Here is a 24,923-nt window from a genome sequence, read left to right as displayed (position 1 = left end):
TATAGAGGAAATTCATTGAACACGGGAAGAGCAGACAATCTTCATTGGTCCAGGCGCGTCAGCAGTTACGTATCCCATTATTCGACGTAGGTAGTCTCTTTAATTCACTGTCTCGTTGAAACTCGTTGGGGGTGAAACGAGCGCTGCTTATCTCCATTCTCGGGTAGGCCATAGCTACGCGTAGTTCTAACGTCAATCTTCAATCTAAATTCACTTAGTCTACATTAGAGTTGATGATAGTACTCTTGCCCGATCAACTAAGTTCTCTTGTTCATTCCAAATTTATTAGCCTTGGCTCCTTACTACATGCTTGCCATTTTAATGCGAATAACAATAGTATGCGTTAATTACCATAAGCTAAGTGTTTCCAAATTCCCAGCTGGGATTTCTTTCAAATTGCAATGGAGATGGACATGTTATTTTCTTTTAAAAGTGCCATACTCTGTTTTTTTTTACTGTTAAGTGAAGGAACTGTAACCTCATATATTAATCAATTACTTTTACGACCTACATACATGAGGTATGAGATACTATTTTGACCGGAGGTTCTGAATAAGATGTTTTCCTGATTTTGTGTCCAAACGATCTTGGTTCGTTTCATAACATTTCATAGCATGCAAAATTTAACAATTCTAGATGATCATTAAAGGTACACTAAATAAGATTACCTGTTAGGGTACGCACACAGTGGAAGCAGGTTGCCAGCGTGCTGGTTACCTGCTCAGGCTGGCGCCTGAAACCATAGAATACAGAAGCCTATTCGTACAGGTTGTCACTGTGAACACTTACATTATTATCCTATGTTCATTCTTGTGGCAGGTTGGAGCAGGTTGCCCGCGCGGGCAAACCTGCTTTCACTGTGTGCGTACCCTTAGCCCGTATTGGGAGGTTTAACTCAACGCTAGTCAGTCAGCTGATATTTTCAATCGATTTTGTTAAGAACTTTTAATTAAACTTGGAATTGAACTAAGGCTGATTACTACTGCGCTAAAAGAGAGTAGTAGGAAGCCGTTGTATGGTAAGACCTTGTTTGTAGCACTATAAGAACTCAACTCATCTTTAATAATTAAGTAAATAGTAAATCGTACACATAAAGAATTAATGCGTCCCTAACAAAATTCCGGGTATGATTCAGCCTCTGCCCCAGAATTGCTATGTTCGCGTTAGAGTTATTCTGGGTCAGTTGGCCAACTGATCGCAATCAGCGACTAGTCAGAACCTCCTTGCCGACTTTATAGTCTCCTGAGAGTAGGGCAAGAGTTGGCAGAATCCCCTCAGTCCCCTCACCAGGCTCTGGTAGTTGCCTGATTCGGGGACCGGCATGTAGACCAAAAAGCGGACATAGAGAAGTTGATTTACGTTCGGTCCGAATACTAGGCGGTTCCTAATTCAGGGTCGCCACCGATCAAAATTTTTAGTTGGTGGCGACCCTGAATTAGGAACTGCCTAGGACTCGGACCGAACGTAAATCAGCTTCTCTATGTCCGCTTTTTGGTCTACATGCCGGTCCCCGAATCAGACAGCTACCAGAGCCTGGTGAGGGGACTGAGGGGATTCTGCCAACTCTTGCCCTACTCTCGGGAGACCATAAAGTCGGCCAGGAGGTTCTGACGTACTAGTCGCTGATTGCGATCAGTTGGCAAACTGACCCAGAATAACTCTAACGCGAACATAGCAACTCTGGGGCAGAGGCTGAAGCATACCCCGAATTTTGTTAGGGCACCAACTAAAAATTTTGATAGGGGTGAGATATTCAGTTAGAAATTTATTAATGAAATAATTCAAATAAAACATAATATTTAATAATATTATCTTACGCCGGATGCGTCCGTTGAGCTGACACACGTTGAAGAAGTCGGCGTACAAGGCGTAGGGTAACGTCGCCCCCGCCGCCACCAGCGACCCATTCGCCAGCACGCAGCCTCGAGGAGAGCAACATGGACACGTTAGTCTTCCTGACGCACCGAGGAGCTTTTGTGTCCATTTAGTTTGGTTAACGGGTCTCTAATGATAACTTTAATGTCTCGACTGAGATTCGAGCTCGGTCAGATAGCAGAGACAGCATGATTTAGGTTCTTATTTTTATTAAATCGTTTGTTGACTCGGTTCTTCACTTCTTTGATTATTGTCGTTTTTCCTCGTTCATTTCTTTTGATAAATCAGCTTTGCCTTCTTAAGTGTTTACGATCGCGGCCATTACTAACTATTTATGGAAACTCGAATTCATTTGCTTTCTGAAAGGAATAATATCTTGAGTGCCACGCCCAATATTAGCTTTAGACGCGCACATGTGCGTACTGAAAGCAGCAAGTTTGTTTAAATAAGACTTGGTCTGTCACTCGTGCCCGCTGCCTGCGCCGACTGCCCGCCTGTCACTGCTGTCTGCGGCTGCCTGGTCGGATAATCCAGGGCAATTTCTTCTAAAAATTCCACGAGAGTCGAAGCTCTCTTCCAATGAATTTTCGGACCTTTATAATATTCATAACATAGAGTCGATATCAACATGATTATTAGATGAGCACCATTAGCATAGCAGGTTTAACGAGCATCATTAAGTCAGTTCCTTAATATCCAGATGAGGAAATATCATGAAAACTGCTCTCGAAATAAATCACCATAAAAACTGTGTCCATTACAATAATGAGGCATCGCGCCAGCATGAACAAACGAATAAAATTAATTAAATTTATTAATCATTCCTACAAATAGCTCGCTTTAATAATCGGTTGCTCAGCCGTCGCTTGAATACCGTAAATTTGGACATATATTTGCATCATTAAATTAATGTGCATGGAGCAAAGAGTCATTTCTAGCTTAAATCAGATATTTTATATGCATAGTGCATAAGAACTGGAGTGTCGCTCATCATTTCTAATGCTCATATGAATCACATTCAAGTATCTTGAACCATAATTCATTTCTTTCAAAAATATTTATTTCGACACAGAAGCTCTGGTGGAAGCGTGAGGCCGTTCAATTTCTCTTCTGCAGGTCTGGCCACGATATACCGGCGTACAAGTTGATCTATTGTAATCTGCTATTCTGATTGACGTCACAGCTTCCTCCATAGAGCTTAATCCGCATTTTTATTTCATAAATAATATGAAGATGACATATTCTTCTGAAATAGTGATGGCTGGAAAATAACATTTGACCTCTTGTTTGACTGAAATTAAAAATTTTAACTCTCCGATTCCGAATCATTTACATTTTACATGAACGGCTTAAGGAAAATTGGTCTGAGTCAGCAAAGCGCTGGATCAGGAGATTGTATGCTAACTTATTGCAAATCATAAGTTACTTACAGCAAAAAAAATATCGTTTACAAGAATGCCATGTGAACAAATCTGCTCATAATCGCATCACTAAAATGCCGAGAACATTCGAGAATATTAACCTGCCCAGGTTTTAGAGTCACAAGCATGACATCATTAAAGCAAAATCGAGCTATGATTGAAATAATTAAATCAACCATGGCAGATTTACCATGGCGTATGTATGATTTGGTCGGTGTATGGATGAGAGCTACAACGAGCGACTTGCCATTGGGCCACAAGATAGTTTAATTTCACGAGCTTAAACCGTAGACTTTAAAATCAATTTCATTGCATATGCATTTGTCTAATGAGAAAGAATAATATATAATACTTTCTATGATTTTGATTCACAATGTCAAATCCTATTTAGGATTGAATAAAATAGTAATTTTTAGAACTCACTCAGAAAATCACTGTAGGGTGTGACACGTACCGACAAGAAGAAATTTTGCAGCGTATGACGTCGAAAGTCTTTCATTGATGTAAAACTGAAAGACTCTTACACGGGGGTTCTTTCATCTTATATTATTTAAATGTTAGAAATGATTTAAATGACAAATTTAGGAGATGTATTTGCATTTCTTAGTTTAGATTTGTCACGAAATTTTCTACATTTTCGTCCTCGGTGGAGTGAAAGACTTACCAGCACACTGCTGAGATATGACGGGCAACGACGGAGGCCTCGATGTGGCCTTGGACAGTAACGTAAAATTTAATTCAGTGAAACAAGGCTTGACATTAATAAAATGAAAATTTTTAAAACAAATCATAAAGCCCCATCGTTACAGGTCGTTGTCAGAAATTAATAAAGATTCATAGCTCGCAAGAATTCCACCGACCACAGCGACATATTCTCAACTGCGCACCATAGCATAAATCTTTACCAAATATATTATATATAATTTTATCGATTGTCGCTCGTCTAATGAGTTTTTTTCGTGTAGTTTTTCCTTCTGTAGTTATTGAAGGTTACTTCAAATGATGGATGAAACAATATGCTCAAAAACGGCGCTTTGAAATTCGTATGCAAATTTACGACCATTAACTGACGCTCAGGTATGAAATCAGCATGAGGCACTCTATAAACTGAATCTTTTCGAAGGAAACAAATGGATACTCTCTCACACTCAAATATTATATATTGATGATATAGTATAATATATTATTAATTTAAAATTATAATATAAGTCAATTTATCCTAATTTGACTTTTTTGAATTTTGACAAATCACATAATTTTTTAAAAGTCTAGAAAAAATGTGAATAGTTTTCACGCGAGAAAAATGCACTGCACAAGAGATTCGTAATATTACTGTTATTATTATTATTATTATTGTTATTATTAGTCAAAACTTGAACCTAACGCAATGATACATATTAAATGCTAATTTTTCATAATAGTTCGAGCACTTTTAAAAAGAAGCTAGCAACATTTAGGTTGCGTTAATATCAACAGAAGAAAGGGCACTATGCTAATTAAGTTTTAACACTCAAATACCACATTAACCATGTCAAGCAATGCTAAATGACAACAGGGATTTAAATTTAACAATTATGATTAAATTTCAATATTCAATGTCATAAGAAGCAAAAAACAATTAGAACCGACTTAATTTGAAGCAGGTGCAATCACTCTAATAATAATCAGATTTAAATAGATCTGCATGAAAATTTCTGGATGCATGAGATAAATGCTGAGCAGTTATGAACATCAGCATCGTTCTCCTATAATACCAAGTTGACTCCTACCACAGCTGTGGTTTTGCTGCGCTTGCAGTGCATGTGTCCAGTTAGCCGCAATTATTAAGTATAGAATTAAATACGAACTTGAAAGATGGGAATGGCATCGAAAACTTCTTCAATATAATATGGAGAATTTTCATATTTTTGATCAAGCGTTATGAGCAGTGAGCGTCATTTTAGAGGAAGCGAAGTAAAAAAACTTGCGTCACACGACAGAAAAAGTCGAGAAAATGGTTAGCGAGATGACATTATCTCAGTTCAAATACAATATTGAATGATCTTATAATAGAATTGTTTCAATTTCGACGCTGAAGTCAAAATTAGTTCATTCGTGAATAGTTCTTTTAGGTTAAATATCACATATCATTACGGCATTTCCAGAACTGGTATAATCTTTGTTTTCTCACTTAGGCCAAATAAATAAGGCTAATAATGCAATAAGGCTAAATCCATAACAATAACAAGTTGCAAAGATCTTGAGTAATTGAGAACAAGAATAAGCTGAACGACTTATAAGGCAAATAAAGGCACGCACAATTCTTTTATAAGCCCGAACAGATCTTTTGTGGTTCATTTCAGGGAACACTCATAACACGATTGTATTTAATGACCATGCCTTCTAAAAATACAAACTGAATATATTAACACTTCACAATGAACATCATTGATAAATTTGAATCGTAATCTCCATAAATATTCTAAAAATTGCAGCTATTGAAATATTGAATACCGAAATATTGTCCCACGTAAGTCGCAACCCAAGTAAACTATTCAACAATCCTGTTCTTCGTACCCCGTCCAAGCCTTGACTGNATCATGGACCTATTTTCTGATTCTTATTAAGAAATTATATCAACTTTTACCAGACAGTATCCGTTGGCTGCCTGAGCGCAGCACGTGTCCCTCGGCGGCAGCGCGACGTCCAAGACGCGACGAAGATCATCGTCTGTGAAAACAGACAAGACTTTGGGCGGTGCAATATCACGGTTACTGATGTAACTCTGTTACTGCAGTTGTAGTACCCCAGTTACTGCTGGTAAAATACCTTGGTTACTGCGGTTTACAATACCTCGATTACTATAGAGGTAGGCTTTGGCTGACTTACCTCTGTTACGGCTGTTTTAATAACATTATTACAGCAGAAGTAATAAAACCGTTTCACAGCAGTAATACCCTCGCTAGTTGCTGGCGTTATGATATCTTGGGTGCTACGGTGACAGTGCCATTGAATTATTACTCATATTTTCTAGAGTTTTCGGTAGTCGGAAATATTTCGTAGTTTGTAAGTGGTCATTACGACGAAATTTTGTAATCATATCGTAGGAATAGCCATCATCAATAAGAATGAGAACACATGCCTAAAAATTTAAACAAGCAATAATGATGCCCGAATTGCTCCGACTTATACGGCATGTGGCAACTCCATTGATATTTTTCAGATTCACGTCTATAAATTGATGTAATGTTGACTGATACAATTATATTCGTACTTAGAAATTCATTTAAATGGCGCAAAAATTTCACACAACACGTAGCTGTTTCATTGCGGCGACATGATGCATGCCCAAAACAAGCTCATAGCGTACAAGCTTCTTATGCTCGGGGACAGTAATGGCGGCCACTACAAATTGTAAAAGCTTACCGCAACTAATTATTATTCTCCTGGCCTCGTGCAAAGAGTTACTGGGTCCTTCCGTGGCCAGCAGCGCCTATACGCGAGACCAATAATTTAGTAATGAGTGACGCTAAATATTTTCAAGTTACACTGGCTGCCACTATAGAGGCTCCGTGTACAAGCATGGCCTCTTCGTTTGAGGCGTACAATAAACTCATCTCCAATTGCTCGCCATCATCGCCCTTTTTAGTATTAATTAGACACCTTCCCATCAGTAACTTCATTAATACTCTTTTTCAAAGGAAATCAGTTACTTTTCTTTACTTAACGATTATACTTAATTACTGACATTAAAGAACACTTTATGTGGACCAATTTTCTAGAGAATGTGCAAGAATATATAGCCCAAGAGAGAGTGAGGGCATCACGGTGGGTGAAGTGCAAGCAAGACCAACGCTAGGCAGGAGACAGGCGTCTACCATCTTGTATATGCGTTCAAATTGAAAGGAAGTGCACCTAATTAGGAGTACATAATTCAAATACTCCTGGGAGGTTTGAATCAGGAGAAACTACTATTTGAGATGTGGAATAGGTTCACTATGTACTTTATTCTTAGGTTATATTTTAATCTCAGCAAGTTAAAACCCAAAAAATGAAGCGCGGAAGTGTGCTGCCATAGCAGCCGAAATTTTGTAATTATTCATACATCTGGGTTTACCAGCATTCTACCGCTACACATGGGTTAACCTGAAAATATAAATCAACTAATTCTCTGGTCATCAATCGCACGTGTATAAACATGGGTTAACCATGCATGCACTTACCAGTACAAATCGACATAGCATACACTCAAAGAAACAGATTTGTAGAAATGTCAATGGCATCACTAGTTTATCACTTTGATATTAACCATTCTGAGATTATTCGTTCCCCTTAAGATTGATTGCTATAGACTGAGTATAGAGGAAATTCACTGAACACGGGAAGAGCAGCCAATCTTCATTGGTCCAGGCGCGTCAGCAGTTACGATCCCATTATTCGACGTAGGTAGTGTCTTTAATTCACTGTCTCGTTGAAACTCGTTGGGGGTGAAACAAGCGCTGCTTATCTCCATTCTCGGGTAGGCCATAGCTACGCGTAGTTCAAACGTCAATCTTCAACCTAAATTCACTTAGTCTACATTAGAGTTGATGATAGTACTCTTGCCCGATCAACTAAGTTCTCTTGTTCATTCCAAATTTATTAGCCTTGGCTCCTTACTACATGCTTGCCATTTTAATGCGAATAACAATAGTATGCGTTAATTACCATAAGCTAAGTGTTTCCAAATTCCCAGCTGGGATTTCTTTCAAATTGCAATGGAGATGGACATGTTATTTTCTTTTAAAAGTGCCATACTCTGTTTTTTTTTACTGTTAAGTGAAGGAACTGTAACCTCATATATTAATCAATTACTTTTACGACCTACATACATGAGGTATGAGATACTAGTGTGACCGGAGGTTCTGAATAAGATGTTTTCCTGATTTTGTGTCCAAACGATCAAGGACGATCTTTTAGAAAGAGGAAAGGTGTCCGATGTCAATCTGGCGTCTCTTTATATTCATTATAATTATATTATAAGATTAGATCAACCGTAATTGAGAAGTAATATTCACTTGATATGAGAGATATTGATGGAAAAGTACAAGACCCGAGTCAGCGTCTGGAAAACATCACGTGATAGATCACGCGATCAAGACCTCAGTAGTGGGCGGAAGACATGATCCTATACAAGGGCTGGCAACCTTAGTAAGGCCTCACAGTAACTGACAAGTACGCAATTTAACTACTGTTGGAGCTACTCCGACATAACGGTCGACGTCTTAGCTTTACCTGTATCGTGTCCCTCACATATAACGACCCTGTTTCAAGATAAGTTCTGTATTACTTATCCTTCACGAAATTAGTTAACGAATCCTTCTCAATTATGGAGGTGCATAAAGGTGTCTTTCGGACACAACGGACGAATAACTAATGCAACAGACGAATCGTATAATGTAGCAGACGAATCCGATCACCCATACGACATAATCGGGTGTAACCCATTCTCCTCATTCAAGACCGATGTGTTCAGCAAATGATCCGTCAAGTTAATTGGTGAGAGCGCACCGACAGCTCATAAGTTTACGAGATTAAATATAATTTAGTATATCGAAAGCTGAACAGTAGTTAAGATTGAGAACAATACAATCTAATTATATCAAGACTTACCACCGTACGTGACGCCGACAGTGGTACAGAGAAGGCACCCGATCATTTCGTTCAGATTGTAGAGCTGGCCTTCGAACTCACACATTTCTGAAGTCGAACAAATTAATGGTTCGTTTCATAACATTTCATAGCATGCAAAATTTAACAATTCTAGATGATCATTAATCCCTATCGTTACACGTCGCTGTCGGAAATTAATAGTCACGATTCATAGCTCGCAAGAATTCCTCCGACGACGCGCCATCTTCTCAACTGCGCACCGTATCATAAATCTTCACCAAATATATTACAAATAATTTCATCGATTGTCGCTCGTCCAATGAGTTATTTTCCTGTCTTGCTGTAGTAATTGAAGGTTAATTCAAGTGATGGATGGAACAATATTCTCAAAAATGGTGTTATGAAATTTGTATGCAAATTTACGACCATTAACTGACGTTCAGGTATGAAATCAGCTTGATAATTGAATGAAATGGGACTATGCATACTGATGTATGCATTCCTTAAAACAATTTACACAGAACCGAATGTCTAGATTCTTTATGTAACGTCACCGAACTTGCCGCGGATGAAATCGGCCGTCCCGCTGAGCATGAGGCACTCTATCTACTGCATCTTTTTTGCAGTAGATAGAGTAGAATGCAGTAGATTTGAAATTGAAGGGAAAAAAGTTATACTCTCTCACACGCAAACATTATATATTGATAATATGGTATAATATGATAATAATTTAATAACATAATAAAATGAGTCAATATATAATAATTTGACTTTTTTGAATTTTGACAAATTGCATATATTGGAGAGTCTAGACAAAATGTGAATAGTTTTCACTCGAGAATAATGTGCTGCACAGACTCGGATTAATATTTTTATTATTATTTGTCAAAACTTTAACCTAACGCAATGATTCATATTGAATGCCAATTTTTCATAATAGTTCGAGCCCCTTTAAAATGATACGTGAATATCAGCAGAGAAAATGGGACTATACTAATTAAGTTATACCTCTCAAATACCACATTAAATATGTCAAGCATTGTTAAATCAAGGAATCAAATTTAACAAATTATGATCAAATTTCAATATTCAATATCATGAGAGACAAAAACGCTTGGAATCTACTTAATTTGAAGCAGGTGCAATCACTCTAATTATAATCAGATTTAGATAGATCTGCATGAAAATAGCTGGATGTATGAGATAAATGCAGAGCAGTTATGAACTTCAGCATCGTTCTCCTATAATACCGAGTTGACTCCTACCACAGCTGTGGTTCCGCTGCACTTGCAGTGCATGTGTCCAGTTGGCTACAAGTATTTATTATTGAAATCAATACAAACCTGAAAGATGGGAATAGAATCAAAAACTTCTTCACTACTACGGGGAATGTAGAAATCAATACAAACCTGAAAGATGGGAATGGAATCGAAAAATTCTTCGATACTAAGGGGAATGTTCATATTTCAGATCAAGCGTTTTGAGCAGTGAGCGTCATTTTGGAGCAAGCGAAGGAAAAACCTGCGACACACGAAGGAAAAACTCGAAAAAATTGTTAGCGAGATTACATTAACTCTGTTCAAATACAATATTGAATCATCTTATGCTCGAATTGTCTCAATTTCGACGTTGAAGTCAAAATTAGCTCATTCCTGGATAGTTCTTTTAGGTTAAATATCACACATCATTAACGCATTTCCAGAACTGGTATAATCTTTGTTTTCTCACTTAGGCCAAATAAATAAGGCTAAGTAATGCAATAAGGCTAAATCCATAACAATGACAAGTCGCAAAGATCTTGAGCAATTGAGACCAATAATAAGCTGAACAACTTCTTAAGCAAAGAAGGACACGCACAATTCTTATATAAGCAACTAAACACGTACAACTCTAAACACGATTGTATTTAATGACCATGCCTTCTGAAAATACAAGCTGAAAATAACTCTTCTCAATGAACATCATCATTGACAAATTTGAATCGTTTTCGCCATAAATATTCTAAAAAATTTAGCTTTGAAATATTAAATGCTGAAATATTGTCCCACATAAGTCGCAATCCAAGGAAGTTATTCAACAATCCTGTTCTTCGTACCCCGGCCAAGCCTTGAGAGTTTATCGGGACGATAAGCGCTGCGGAAGCCGGGCCATGCATGAGTGTCTCACGAGTCAAGACTTGAAAAACTAGTAGCCTGTGAAACGCCATCCTTACTATTATACAAAGAATCACGTCTAAGCATCGAGATGCAAGGTAAATAAATTTACTCTAAGAATGAAGTGCATCACTCAAAATTAGGAAATAAATATGCTCTTTGGATGTTTATAAACGGTTATTCTTCAATCATCTGAGGTGATTTGTGAACAAACGTTCGTCGCGTGATTCTACCAGTAGGTTATGGTGTTGGCAGGTGTGGGGTTTTCGACCTACTTCTCTACCTGTTTGAGTAACCTACATGTCGATTGAATCTGCAACATTTTAACTTAAATAAGCCCTTCTAACATCTGGATTAAACTGAAAACCTGTTTCCGTTTTGAAACCTGTTTCAGTGTTAGAGAAGCGGCATGAACTCGGAAATCGCGACAATGCAATAAATGTTTATTAAATGATAAGTAAAGAATTCCTACAGGTCAACACCAATTTAAATTTACGAACAGAGTTAGCCTATCTTGACTCCGTTAACTTGATATGTGGTGTGTAATTGAAAGGAAAAACTGCCACGCGACCTGACGCATAAAAAGTAAATAATTAGTCACCAAAATTCAAGTTACTTTAAACTTAGTAAAAAAGTTTCTCATGCTTAGCACGGTAGCATGCCTCTCATGCTCAGCACGGCGGCAAGGTTGTGGCAGGATCGTAACAAAATGCACACGGTTCGTCATTAGCGGCACACGGAACGAGGTGGAAGCTGGGTGATCGGGCGTTCAGCTCAGCACAATCATAAGTCCCAGAAGTCGCGATTATGCTGCCCATGGGCTCCATGCTCGGCATCCAACGCCACACCATGTCGGCCACTCGTTGAATGTTCATCCAGTACCAAGTTCGGACTAAGAACAAATGGGATTAATAGGTTCAGTATCTAACATTCCCTAGATGTTCAGTATCCACCATGTAGAATTTATTACGTTATTCCCTGCTGACTTGTGATTTCCACCTCAACGTTGAACCTAAGATCTAATTTTTATCTGAACTTAAAATCCATGAAGAATTGTCTCAAATTTTATCACTAGTCTCAATATTTCCACCAATGCGTTCGCCATTATAACTAACTACCAGGCCGTCAACTCACCGGGAGCAAGCTGTGTGATGAGGCTGTAGTTGTAGTACAGTTCCCGTGAGGCCAACGGCAGACCTCGCGCCTCGCACCGAGTCTTCGCCTCGCAGAAGCCGATGGCGGTACCAGCGCATTCCGTCACCTGTATTCATAGAACAGTATTGATTGTGCAGTTTATGATTCAGTTTAAAAGGTTTACATCGCACAAATAAATCATTATGGCGACAGGCCACATCAGGCCTACACTTCAGCGCCGACATCACTATGTTATGTTATTACTCAAATCGATCTATCAAAGTTACATGTGTATTTTAAATGAAATCCCACCTTTTGGTTGAATTTAGAAATTAAAATTAACCTCACTTGCACTCAATCAAAACTAATACACAATGAGCATGAGTTAAATCATGGACATATTATTATATTATTCTGATTTTTATTAAGAAATTATATCAACTTTTACCAGACAGTATCCGTTTGCTGCCTGAGAGCAGCACGTGTCCCTCGGCGGCAGCGCGACGTCCAATACGCGACGACGACTAGTATCTGTTAAAACAAGGGACTTTGGGTAGTGAATCATCACGATTTCTGATGTAACTCGGTTACTGCAGTTGTAATATTCCGGTTACTGTTGTTAAAATATCTTGGTTACTTCGGTTTACAATACCTCGCTTACTATAGAGGTAGGCTTTGGCTAACATTCCTCGCCTACCTATTTGGCAATCATACCCTTTGGCTATATAACATAGATTGGTGATTGTTAGCTCTCTCGCTTGTTGCTACAGATCGACCCCCAGACTGGCCACCAAGAGCTATATACTCAACCACGATAACCTGTACTGGCTCTTCATCTTCCTGACTGGCGCTCTGAGCATTTATGATTAGATAGGAAAAAAATAAAAGAGAGAGATTAGAAATTATTTTCTTATCGTCTCATATATAGTTTATTGTTGGACACTCGGAGTGATTACTCCACCAATTTTACGTTACGATCAGGTTCAGGTTCAAGATACCGGTATTCATTTACTTATGATCGTTTTGTCAGGTGGACGCCGAGTGGCGCTTGATTGGCACGTATGAAAAGGTTCTCTTTTTGGAAAGGTTACGGCAAAATATAGTACAAAGAGAGGGTTGTAATGAAACACGGATACATTCCATATTAAATTGAGAAATTCAAGTTCACATCAAACGTTAACAAAAATCTCTAGTACTTGAAAAATGTAATCTGATCGCAATCAAAAGTCTAAAGCCTATCAGTTAACATCGTTAAAAATCTCTCTATTTACCAGAACGTTGATAAATTGCAGTTCCGTTGAGCCGTACGTCCGTTGTAAACGACCGTGTTGTACACGCACACTTTGCGGCCGTAGGTTGAGCGGCCGTACCGCTGCTGTATTCTCGCGTCCGCTTCCACAGTTGCTCTTTCTTCATGGCCGTATTTCTCGCGCTATAGTGATGTCTCGCGGCCGGTCTAACCGTAGAGTTTATGATGACCACACTTCGGAATAGTGGTGCTCGTCTTCATAATCGATGAAAATACTCCAACTCCGTTGTCGTACTGCGGTCGAGATGACTGTGACCGTACCGCTTCTTCTGATGAAAATAGTGACCGCACTATTGATAATTCTTGATGATATTGATGATTCTTGATCTTGAATAATATATACCGATGATGATTCTTGGTGTAGAGCTCGGAACTTAGATCTTCTGATGACGTGCGTTATAATCGTTGTACAACTCGTGGCTCTCTCGCGTTGTCTCACGGCTGAGTCGCAACCGTAGTGTTGATGTTGATTTTCTTGACGCGCTTACAGAAATCGTAGCCGTCACGATGGGTCTAGATACCTCTCAACCGTCAATGTTCGACAACGGCAACACCGCCGGCCTCACGGCCGCGGCCGTCGCAAAGTCCGCTGACAGCAGACCGTACGTGCGCGACGGTCACCTCCTTAGCACCAACAACCCTTGGCGCCAATTTTGAGATCCTTATATACGCTAGTGTCGCGCACTGTTACGCCTATCCCTCGAAGTGACGCCACATTCCTTCGAATGGAATTTCCCTCGCCAACGTTCAATTCTTCCCACGGTCTCGAAACAACCTAACACACTTGCTATATAGCTTCGACCCGCATTCTTAGCATTCAGCATTCTTAACATCTATGCATAATACATGTTCAATATTACCTACTTTATTCACCTTGTATCCTAGTGGAACCTTGCATCCTGGTGGAACCTTGCATCCTGATTGAACCTTGCATCCTGGTGGAACCTTGCATGGAACCTTGCATCCTGGTGGAACCTTGCATCTTGGTGGATCCTTGCATCATGGTTGAACCTTGTATCCTAGTGGAACCTTGCATCCTGGCGAAATCATGCATCTCGGCAACCCCAAGGCACCTGACAACCTGACTTTTTGTTCTCTTTTTTTTTCACTGTTTTAGTTGATGAAATTTTAAGTAAGTTACTCATGTTTCAATTTGCATCCCGAGACGAGGCCCGGTAACGTTGGCTTTAACCATTACGGATGAAGATTACGGTTGAAGTAACTCCCAGCATTACGGTCGAAGTAGTGAACAGTAACCACCACAAACACACGCCCGAGGAACTTGGTCAATTATTTTTTAAACCGTCTGTTGCATTATGAGATTCGTCTGATGCATTACATGATTCGTCTGATGCATTATATGAATCATTCGTTGCATTACACGATTCATTTGTGTGATGAATTGCATGGTTCGTCTGATGCATTACATGATTCAGAAGAAGACGCATTGCATGATCAGGATCATGTAATTGTAATGCATCAGATGAATCGTGGAATGCATCAGATGAATCATATAATGCAGCAGACGAATCTTATAATGCAATAGAAAAATCATAAAATAATTGATCAAGTTCCGCGGGCGTGTGTTTGTAGTTGAATTGTTGTATATTGACATTTTTCATTCGCTGCAGCAGAGCCTATAGGCTTATTGGGTTCAACTTTGAACACACATACAAGGCAATCACCTGAACTTTGAACAAGAATGTTAGTCAATTAAGTCAGACTTTTATATCGAGATATATAAAATGGATATAGTTGTATGAGCTTCTGGACCAGGTTTATAATTCGTACAACTTTTAACGGGCACCACACGAAAGTAATAACTGAGGATCCCATCAGAATTCTTCTATAATAATTTCCGATATGTACTGGGCAAAGGTATGCTTAGAAAGTGTTTCTGTAATGATGTAAAATATTATAGTCATATCATGACACATATTCATTATTAACTTGCTTACTGGAGACTTCATAATTTTTCTATAATGAAGATAATATTCGCTAGGCCGAAATCTCAGACAACGACGCTCCTGGGCTCCAAGAGCTCTAATTATAAATTAATATTTATTATAATAATATCTTGTACAAAAAAATCTATTTACGTTAATTTTGATTCATGTTAATTTATATTAATATAAAGTACACGAAAGAGTACTAATTTACAACTCTGTACATTATGTTATTACAGATAACTAATTGGCCGCTGCGCATGTCATTAGCAGCAGTAACTCTTGCCTCGGACTTAGCAGTGTTAATAAAACTCGTTGCCTTTGAACCCGCGACCCAGACGACTGAACGTCGACCAAATAAACATTGTTCGTACGATCGGGAACTAATCTAAAATCCAAATGCTAATCCATCAACAAAATATCCAGTCAAACCTCATTTACAAAATCATGAGTTGTATTATAGCAGGACTCTTGCCTGTTGTCTGAACATGAGGGTGGACACTTTTCAATAATTTTTATTACGTATCTGAATGTAGTTGACATACTAACAACCCAGAAGCGATTACTCACATCAATTTCAACGTATCCCAAATATTTGTGACTGCACTCAGAAATATGTCGTGTACACTCTGAGACACTTAAGTTCACTGATATAATAGACTATCAAACAGTAATTTCACTGATAGATGTTTTTACTGATATTATCTAACATTCAGCAGAAATTTGGAGGAATGTGAGTGCGTCGAAAATCAACATTCAGCTAATTATGCAATACCCTTTTGTATGTAGACCAAGGTCTTGGACGTGGCCCACTGCTGCAACCTCGGCCAGCTATGGGTATCTTAGTTACCATTGATTTGTATGCCTTGACTCCCTTTCTGTGGTGGTAACGTACAATTGTTGGAGACCTTTTATACGTACTAAATTATACAAAGGTTTGGGAACGGTGAAACATCGTTAGAAATCTAGAATTATCAGAGTTTATTGAAATGGCGAAAGTTCAAATTTATGAGAATAGGCATATATATGCGAGTAAACTAATGAGTGAGACAAATAATTATATAAATGTAATATGTAAATCGGGAATAAAAATCATAGTAATTTGTCTAGTCCATAGGCGATGATTATTAGATGGAGCGAAAGTGTATTTTTAAAACATCGTCATAATAACTTCTGTTAACCCATCACCCGTATGACATCATCGGGTTTAACCCATTCTTCACATTCAATTGACCGATGTGCTTGACATATCATCAGTCAAGTCAATTGGTGAGAGCGCACCGACATCTCATAAGATGATGAGATTAAATATAATTAAGTATATCGAAAGCTGAGCAGTAGTTAAGATTAAGAACAATAAAATCTAATTATATCAAGACTTACCACCGTACGTGACGCCGACAATGGTACAGAGAAGGCACCCGATCATTTCGTTCAGATTGTAGAGCTGGCCTTCGAACTCACACATTTCTGAAGGCAAACAAATTATTGATTCGTTTTAAACCATTTCATAGTATTCGAAATTTCAACAGTTCTAGAAAAACATTAGAGATACAATAAACAAGATTACCAGTTAATCCTTATTGAGAGGTTCAATTCAACGCTAGTCAATCAGCTAATATTTTCAATCGATTTTGTTATGAACTTTAAGTTTAAATAGGAACTGAACTAAGGCTGATTACTACTGTGCTGAAAGAGAGTAGAAAGGAGCCGTTATATGGTAAGACCTTGATTGTAGCACAATAAGCTAACCAACTCATCTTTAATAAGTTAAGTAATTAGTAAATCGTATACATAAAAACTGTGTGAGATGTTCAGCTAGAAATTTATTAATGAAATAATAGAAACAAAACAGAAATATAAAAATAATTTCTTACGCCGGACGTGTCCGTTGAGCTGACACACGTTGAAGACGTCGGCGTACTGAGCGCTGGGGAACGTCGTCCCAGGCTCCACCAGCGACCCGTTCGCCAGCACGCAGCCTCGAGGTGGAAAACATGGACACGTTAGAGTTACTAAAAACATAATATTAGTTTCTTCCATATATAAATGTATAAATCAGCAAATAAATAACCTCTTCAATTATTTTCAAGCAAATAATAATAAAGCGCTGCACCCGCTTCGATGTTCGCTGCACTCACCATCATCATGGTAAAAGAGCTTGCACTGGGATTGTTGTGTTCCTGAATCCGCGGGAAGATTAACTGAGGCTTCATATCCCCAGAGAGAGCATTCCCACCCGTCCTGCATGGGCGTGTAACAGGCTACGTAAACCCAGTCCAAAGTCGTGGCCCGGTTCATGCATTGTACGATGGAGCGGAGGATGTAACTGGATTTCTGCACTGCTATCGTCGCGAGGAAAGTCGTGTTCACCGCCACCGACTTCCAAGCTTTGAAGCGTCCTTCACACTCCAGGATAAGGAGCAAGCAGCAAAATGTCGTCAAGAGTAGAGATAAATAACCAAAAACGAAAAACTTTGATGATGGGGTCGAATTTTGACCAGGACTTGCTTTCAGCGACCGCATAATTTAATATTTTTTCATCCAAGGTTTGAATTAATAAGCTGCGTCTGCTCGAGCATTTATCGTTGTGGTCATTACCGACCCACTTACAGCAACCGTCTTCTTCTTTGCCTAGAAAATTATTACAAATGGTAAAATACAGTACTGAAATTACAATTACGCGTAGCGTCCTGAGTACACGTAGCGGCAGATTTCTCGTCTGTGACTGGAGAGTTTAGCTAGAAAAGCTGTCAGGGATTGGCTGACAGAGTTACAAACTCGTAAATTGGGCGCTACTTCAGTGTAGGAAAGGAGCTTCTGAAAACTACTGTAGACGTACTATCAAAAATAGTTACGACTTCGTAATTCAGTCGGCCAATCACTAACGGTTTTCCAAACTAAACCCAGAAATGGCGCCGACGAGAAATCGGTCGCTACGTGTACTTAGACGCTACGTGTCCTTAAACCGCCACGTACACTTAAGCCGCTACGAGCACTTAGGCCGTTACGCGTACTTAGATCGCTACATTTACTTAGGTCGCTACGCGTAATTAGGCCGACACGTGTACTTAGGCCGCCACATGTACTTAAACCGCTATGTGTACTCAAGTTTTTATACTACGGCCTCTGGACAGACCTCGGCATCCCGCTGGTCCACCAGCAGCGCGAGTGCGGACCGATCGTGGTCCGACACGCAGTCCGACCACTCATAGCGTGACGGCAGCTCATCGTCGCAAGAAACTTTGCAGTTTAAAATTATAACTTTGATGAGAAGGCGCATTCATTTTCTTCAGAAAATCACATGGCCGTGGTCAAAAACTTTGGAAACATTCTGATTAAAATATGAATATTTTATTGGCGTTTCGAGCGGCGAGGGGTTAAGAGGTTAGCTTAACAGAACATATTGTTTTAGTCATATTCGTCTGACGTGAACATTTTAACGAATTAAATGGTGTCAGTTTTCGTTAGAACAACACTTTGTTTTTACGTGTGGGTTTGTAGTGAACGTTTCAAAAAATTTAGTATTTGATTTTGGTATTAATTTACATAATATGCATTTAAAAATTACTTTTTAGTTAAAGACAACACTTCTAAAGAGGCCAGTGTCCCTGATATTACACAATGTAGAATTAATTTCTTATTTAAATTTTTTTATTTTTTTATTAAACAAATTATTTTTACAATTTTTTTATTATTAAACAATTTTTTTATTTTAAAATTGTTTACTTTGTTGGGGTACGTAGTGTAATAGCGCTATTTTACAGTTAGATATTTTGGATTTTTGGTTTTAAGTCACCTCGGACGTGACCTCGTTCAGATAAGCACCGAAACTTGTTCATTGCTATATTATCCACCACGGAGGTACGCGTTACTTTTTCATTTGGTCTGTTTATTTTGTGATAATTTTCTGTTGCAATTCAGTGGTGATGTTTAGATTTGTTCATGATTATGGTTATCAGTCTATAATTTATTTATCTGGCTAACGTAATATTCTGCTTTTGTTGCTCAAATATTGCTAGTTCTAAATTTTCGCTTATTTATTAATTTCAGGAAGGCTCCGAATCTTGAGACCGAAAGTAAGAACTTGAGCAAAGGGAACACACGGTTATATTGTCTTTATTTGTAATTGTCGTTTGCTTATTATAGTTTTCATTTATCGTTCTTATTCATCCTTTTTCTTACCACTATACCCACGACAACTTTTTCAATAGCGTCATGCATTGTATCAGACTTTACGCAAGTGTGCAAAATTTCAGATCGATTGGACATGTAGAAGTGTGCTAAATATTGATTACAAGAATTGTAGCAGACAAACAACCAATCAAACTAACAAACAAACAAACAACAAGGAGTGAAGTTAAAGATAAGAGTTGTAAATAGGTCACGTTCAAGTTCAACAGTTAGCGTCTCGAAACCACTGGAATATTACTAACAAATATTTATAAACCAAGGTTCTAAATACATAGCTGATACAGGTTCTAGTCGAAAATTGCCGACTAAATTAAGAAATAATATATTCAGGCTGAAACTATGTTCATTGTCCTCACTGCATCGAAGGTCGGCAGAGATTGACGCCATTATTCAAAAAGTCAAATCTAATGGTTGTTGAACTTGGTTCATTTAAGCCAAATTACAAAAAGTTACATTTGAGTGCATCATTTAATGCACGCACGCAAGTCATATAGCCCAGCCCTCGTTTTTTGCTGAACAAAAGATAAACTAGAATGGATAAAAATTATACCGGCACTGAGTCGCCGACCGATGCTAAACTGATTGATCTATGTTTTTAGACACCTTTCCCTAAACCACTTCTTATAGGCCATAGGGTAACATCCGACCGATGCCAAACTGATTGATCTATTCTCATAGGCGTCGTGTATAGATCACCAAACAGTTCCTCTGATAACAATAAAGTGCTAAATAGCCTTTTACCGAGCATGACTTTCAGCAGGTCGCATACGTTGATCGTTGGTGACTTTTAACCATCTAGAAATAGACTGGGCAGATGAATCCTCTCCAAGAGATGGGAATCACCCAGCATCCCTGTTCTTGGAGTCTGTGCGAGACTCATTTTTAATCCAGAACATCACCAAGCCAACCCATTTTAGGGGTAAACAGACCCCCAAATATTGTAGATCTATAGTGTTTACTAGTGAAGAAGCAAAGATAGATGAGCTTCGCCACGAGGCTCCGATGGGCAACAACCTCCCTGATTACATCGTTGGCGCTCCGAGTATGAACGCGTTCACGGTTCAAGAACAGACTAGATAAAGCTATGGAAAAATATATGTTCAGACTTGAAATGCCTAGCACCATGTCGAACCCGGTGGAAGTCTAGTAGCTATTTCAAACTATCGTGTCTTAAAAAAATCGGTCAAATGACACGATTTTAGATCTTCTGTGAACAAGTCAGGAAAAGTTCAAGTATCGGCGACAGGCCACATCAGGCCTACTCCTTAGCGCCGACATTACTATATTACTATAAGACTTCTCCTCACTAAAGAAATTTCTCCTCTCTAATGATGTATAACATAAGACTTCACAGAGGGGTAATGAGCCATGACGCTTTACCCCGTGACACGCGTGGGCCCGTTGCCTCACTAGGTATCATTTCAATTTATATCGTATCAACATTTCATTTTCAAACCTTGAAATAGTCTAAACTTTAACTCAAAATTATCCCTATAAATAATACTTCCAAAATATAATTCATAGTACTTTCAAAAGCTTCATATAGAGTAATCGAAAACTGTTTATCTAGCAGCAAAAAAACTTTTATCAGGGCTAAAACAGTTATTTGCGAGTAACTTATCAACGCGAACTCTTAACAAAACGTAGAGCCACTCTGATTCACTTCAGCTCAGTGAAACTGTCGACCGGCGGTAGAGTGCACGGAACAATATCTGTCATACTTAGCGGGAAACCCGCTGTGGGCCCATGACCCACAGTGGTCCCTTTGCCCCTCGTTACCCTACTGGTTATAAAAAAAATTACTAGCCATTTTGCACATTCAATAGTCATTACAACTACTAGGGTTAACAAAGAAAACGAGCATTCTTTTTATTGGAGATCTGAAATTTCAACGACTCATGTCTTATCGACTGAGGTGTACGATTTTCCAACAAAAATATCTCGGATGTGGAAGTCAACCTGCTTGTATAATGTTCACTTCGAGTATCTTTCTTCAAAAACAGACTAGACGAAGCTATGCAGGAGCATATGTTCAGTCTTAAAATGCCTAGCAAATTACGGACCAGGCAATAAGTCCAGCAGCTATCTCAATCAATCGTCAGCTATGGAAAGATCGGGTTCCAAAGGCCGGGTCCCTTGTGAATCAAGTCACGAATAGTTCAAGAATCGGCAACGGGCCATGGGCCTATTTCTTCAACGCCGACACTTCTATTCTATCTTTCTGTTCCGGATATCCTGGCACCGAAGGAATTCCCTTTCAGGAATACGATTGAGTATTCGCAGACCGCATGCAGGAAAAGTTTTCCTACAGACGATTTCCACACTCTATAAAGACAAGTTCTTTCAGCTCATTGCTAACTCCACCATCCATCCAATGATTGATAAATTTTGTGCCTGGCTTGCCCAGGGTGTTGTTTAATGCAAACAAAAATGGTTTTGGCGGTTCAGCAAGCCAGTGAGGGCCTTGAAACTACCAATGGCTTTAGTGCTCTGAAAAACTGATCTATCACCCATCAACGTGGTCGCCACTCCCAGGATGGGCAGTTAAACAACAGCATGGCGAGCAACAAGCTTGAAAGAAGACGGCATAGAACAGCGAATGTCACGAGTGGGTTGATGATGGCATGCAAGATGTTTGACTGATGTAGGCTCCCAACAGCACATGTCACGTGTGTGGTGATAAAGTGTTAAGACACTGAATTGATGTACTCACACTCGGTAAATTAGATTATGTTTTCCATACAATAAAATAATATCGTGACTAATGTAAGTTTGAGAGAGGCGAACGCTGTAGTTCTGTTGTGTGTCGAGAACAGAAAGCTAGACACCCTGTTGTCATTTTAGCCATCACTATTCGTGTTATTCTTGTTGTCATGGATAATGATAAGCGTACGGTCTTAGTGCACATTTTAATTTAGTGTAAATTGTACTGCATTATTGAATAGCGAGCTTTCATTTCTCACGTATCAAAGACGAGACGAGATCCAGCAGGTAAAGGGAGTTGAAGCATAACGACACAGAATTGAATCAAGTTAGATGTGAACGAGGGTTATGACGTGCTACCTCACACAATAAAATTAAAAATATCTCTTAAAACGCAGAAAAAAATTGAATATTGTTCAAAGCCGATTAACAACTGATAATATTGACATTATTTAAGCACGAGGACCATTCAATAATATTGACGGTATTCGAGTGACAAGATTTATGAAGTCTGAGGAACGTCTAATGATTTTGCCATTATTTGAGTCCAAGCTGAGCTCAATATTTGATTTTTTGAGCCCGAGTAGAAGCCAATAATATCTTGTCTTTTGACCCGGAAGAGTAGCAAATATTTTTGACATTATTTAAGCACAAGGAGCACTAAAGAATATTGTGATTTTTCTAGTCCAAAGAGCGCACAATAACATTTGATTTATTGCTGCCTGAGGAGAGCCCAATAATATTGATATAATAAAGTGGGATGAGAACCCAATAATATTGACACCATCACTTGAGCCCGGGTAGAGCCCAATAAAATTGACATTATTTGAAGAGAAGGAGCAGCAAATAATATAAGTTTATTTGAGTCCAAGGAGTTGCTTCTCTGCCACCTTCTTCTGTATGACGTCGAGGTTGCGGTCGCGCCATTGGCTCTTGCGCAGCTTGATGGGCCGCGACCCCACGTAGCGCCCTGCACACACCCGGCATGTGTTACATACTTTTTATGCATCGTGTGATGAGAAAAATATACGAGTCTTTAATATGTGTTGTGTGATAAGACAATCATACACATTTTTTATGTCGTTAATAGCACAAATATGCGTATCGAGTGATGGCACAAACGTACGTGTCTCTTATAGGTGTATGTGTTGTGTGATGAGACAAACTTACATGTCTGTTGTGTGTGTCATGTTATGAGATAAACATGAAAAATTTATTGCTGTTCTTGGTGTTTAATTAATTATACATATATGAATTACACATAGAAAGAATTATTATTTTATATATGGCCTGTATTATAGCTAATAAAAACGCCAGGTATATAGAGTATATTGATATTTTTGGTGTGATACTGAATTCAAATGGACCGTGGTTATTCTACTAGGAGGTGTTTTAGTTTATTGGATTTAAACAAAAAAGCAATAAATAAGGAAGCTTAAGCCAAAGTTACTTCATCGGTGCAAAAAAGCACTCAACAGGATCCATCATACAACATGACCTAGGACAAAACACGACCCACCACCGAACAATTGGACCAACTCTGCATAACCAACCACCCACCATGACCTATCACGACCAACCAACCACCTACCAGCGGCTAGCATCCACAATGAACCACCATAACCCACCACCCACCATAACCCACCATTCATCTCCTTCATGGCCCGCGTGTAGTCGTCAGGGTCCTTGAAGCTAAGGAAGCCATAACCCTTGCTCTTGTTGGTGAACTTGTCCCTCACGACCCTGGCCTTGACGAAGGAAGGGTAGCCATTGAAGGTCCTTGTGAGCAGCTCATCCGTCACATCGTTGCCCAGGTCACCGGCAAACATGCGGTAGTCGTCTGAAAACAAATAAGAGTGAGGGTTGTTACACGGGGATATATTGACTGTTGTTACACAGGGTAACAGGTACTTGTGTAACACGGGATAGCAGTAAGTGTCCATTCTCAGACTAGTTAATGCGCTTAACACGTTAAGTGCCGCTATGTCGTATTCAGGCCATATTTCATACCGTTGGGTCGGGTCGTACCGCACCTTATGTGTTAAGGTACAATATTGTACGTGCCTCTGTTGCTAGACTCACATAAGTCTGACAAAAAAGCAGCCGAGGATGGAGGAAAGGATAGAATCATAGAAATAAGCAATAATTAAAAAAATAGGCGTAGTTCAATGGCTCCAATTAGGTCTCTAAAAAATAATGATTTCAAAGATGAGACAAACGGGACAGTTGTGAAGTGGTGGGAGCTGAGCTTGAAGCAGCGTCCAGCAACTACTTATGCAAAGACAAGATAATGGAATCCAGCAAGAAAAGGGGTTGCGCAGAGGGATTGAATTGAAAAATATGGAATTTAGATCAGAGAACATGGAGAGCTACATATGTGGATCACAGCCCAGCTTCTATATCGAAATTATTGGGCAAGACAAGAAAGTGGATAAAGATTACAGACGGGCTGAACTGATAGAAAAGGCAGCGGACCGTTCCGCAATATACGACTGAACCCGTGCAAATAACATGAAATTCAACGGCACCAAAAGATGCAGGAACAAGTTACATCCTA

At 39.0% G+C, this 24,923-nt stretch overlaps 2 protein-coding genes across 2 annotated transcripts in view; both read right to left on the bottom strand.

Moving 5' to 3' along the window:
* LOC108665056 overlaps nt 1-17,387 on the bottom strand; it is a 30,444-nt gene extending 13,057 nt beyond the window's left edge. Inside the window, exon 1 of the mRNA XM_047885146.1 lies at nt 17,347-17,387. The gene's annotated coding sequence lies outside the window, so the exon portion shown is untranslated. The remainder of the gene's footprint in view (nt 1-17,346) is intronic.
* Nucleotides 17,388-22,557: 5,170 nt separating this feature from the next.
* LOC108665055 (RNA-binding protein 42) lies at nt 22,558-24,309 on the bottom strand. Its single transcript, XM_018151771.2, has 2 exons — nt 24,012-24,309; nt 22,558-23,336 (listed from the first exon to the last, which is right to left on the bottom strand). Exons 1-2 carry the CDS (start codon nt 24,307-24,309, stop codon nt 23,224-23,226), a joined length of 411 nt encoding a protein of 136 aa, XP_018007260.1. The 3' UTR covers nt 22,558-23,223.
* Nucleotides 24,310-24,923: the final 614 nt, after the last annotated feature.

The sequence above is a fragment of the Hyalella azteca genome, unplaced genomic scaffold, assembly GCF_000764305.2.
Source record: "Hyalella azteca isolate HAZT.00-mixed unplaced genomic scaffold, Hazt_2.0.2 contig17082, whole genome shotgun sequence".
Lineage (NCBI taxonomy): Eukaryota > Metazoa > Arthropoda > Malacostraca > Amphipoda > Hyalellidae > Hyalella > Hyalella azteca.
This window is presented reverse-complemented; position numbering and strand designations above follow the sequence as displayed.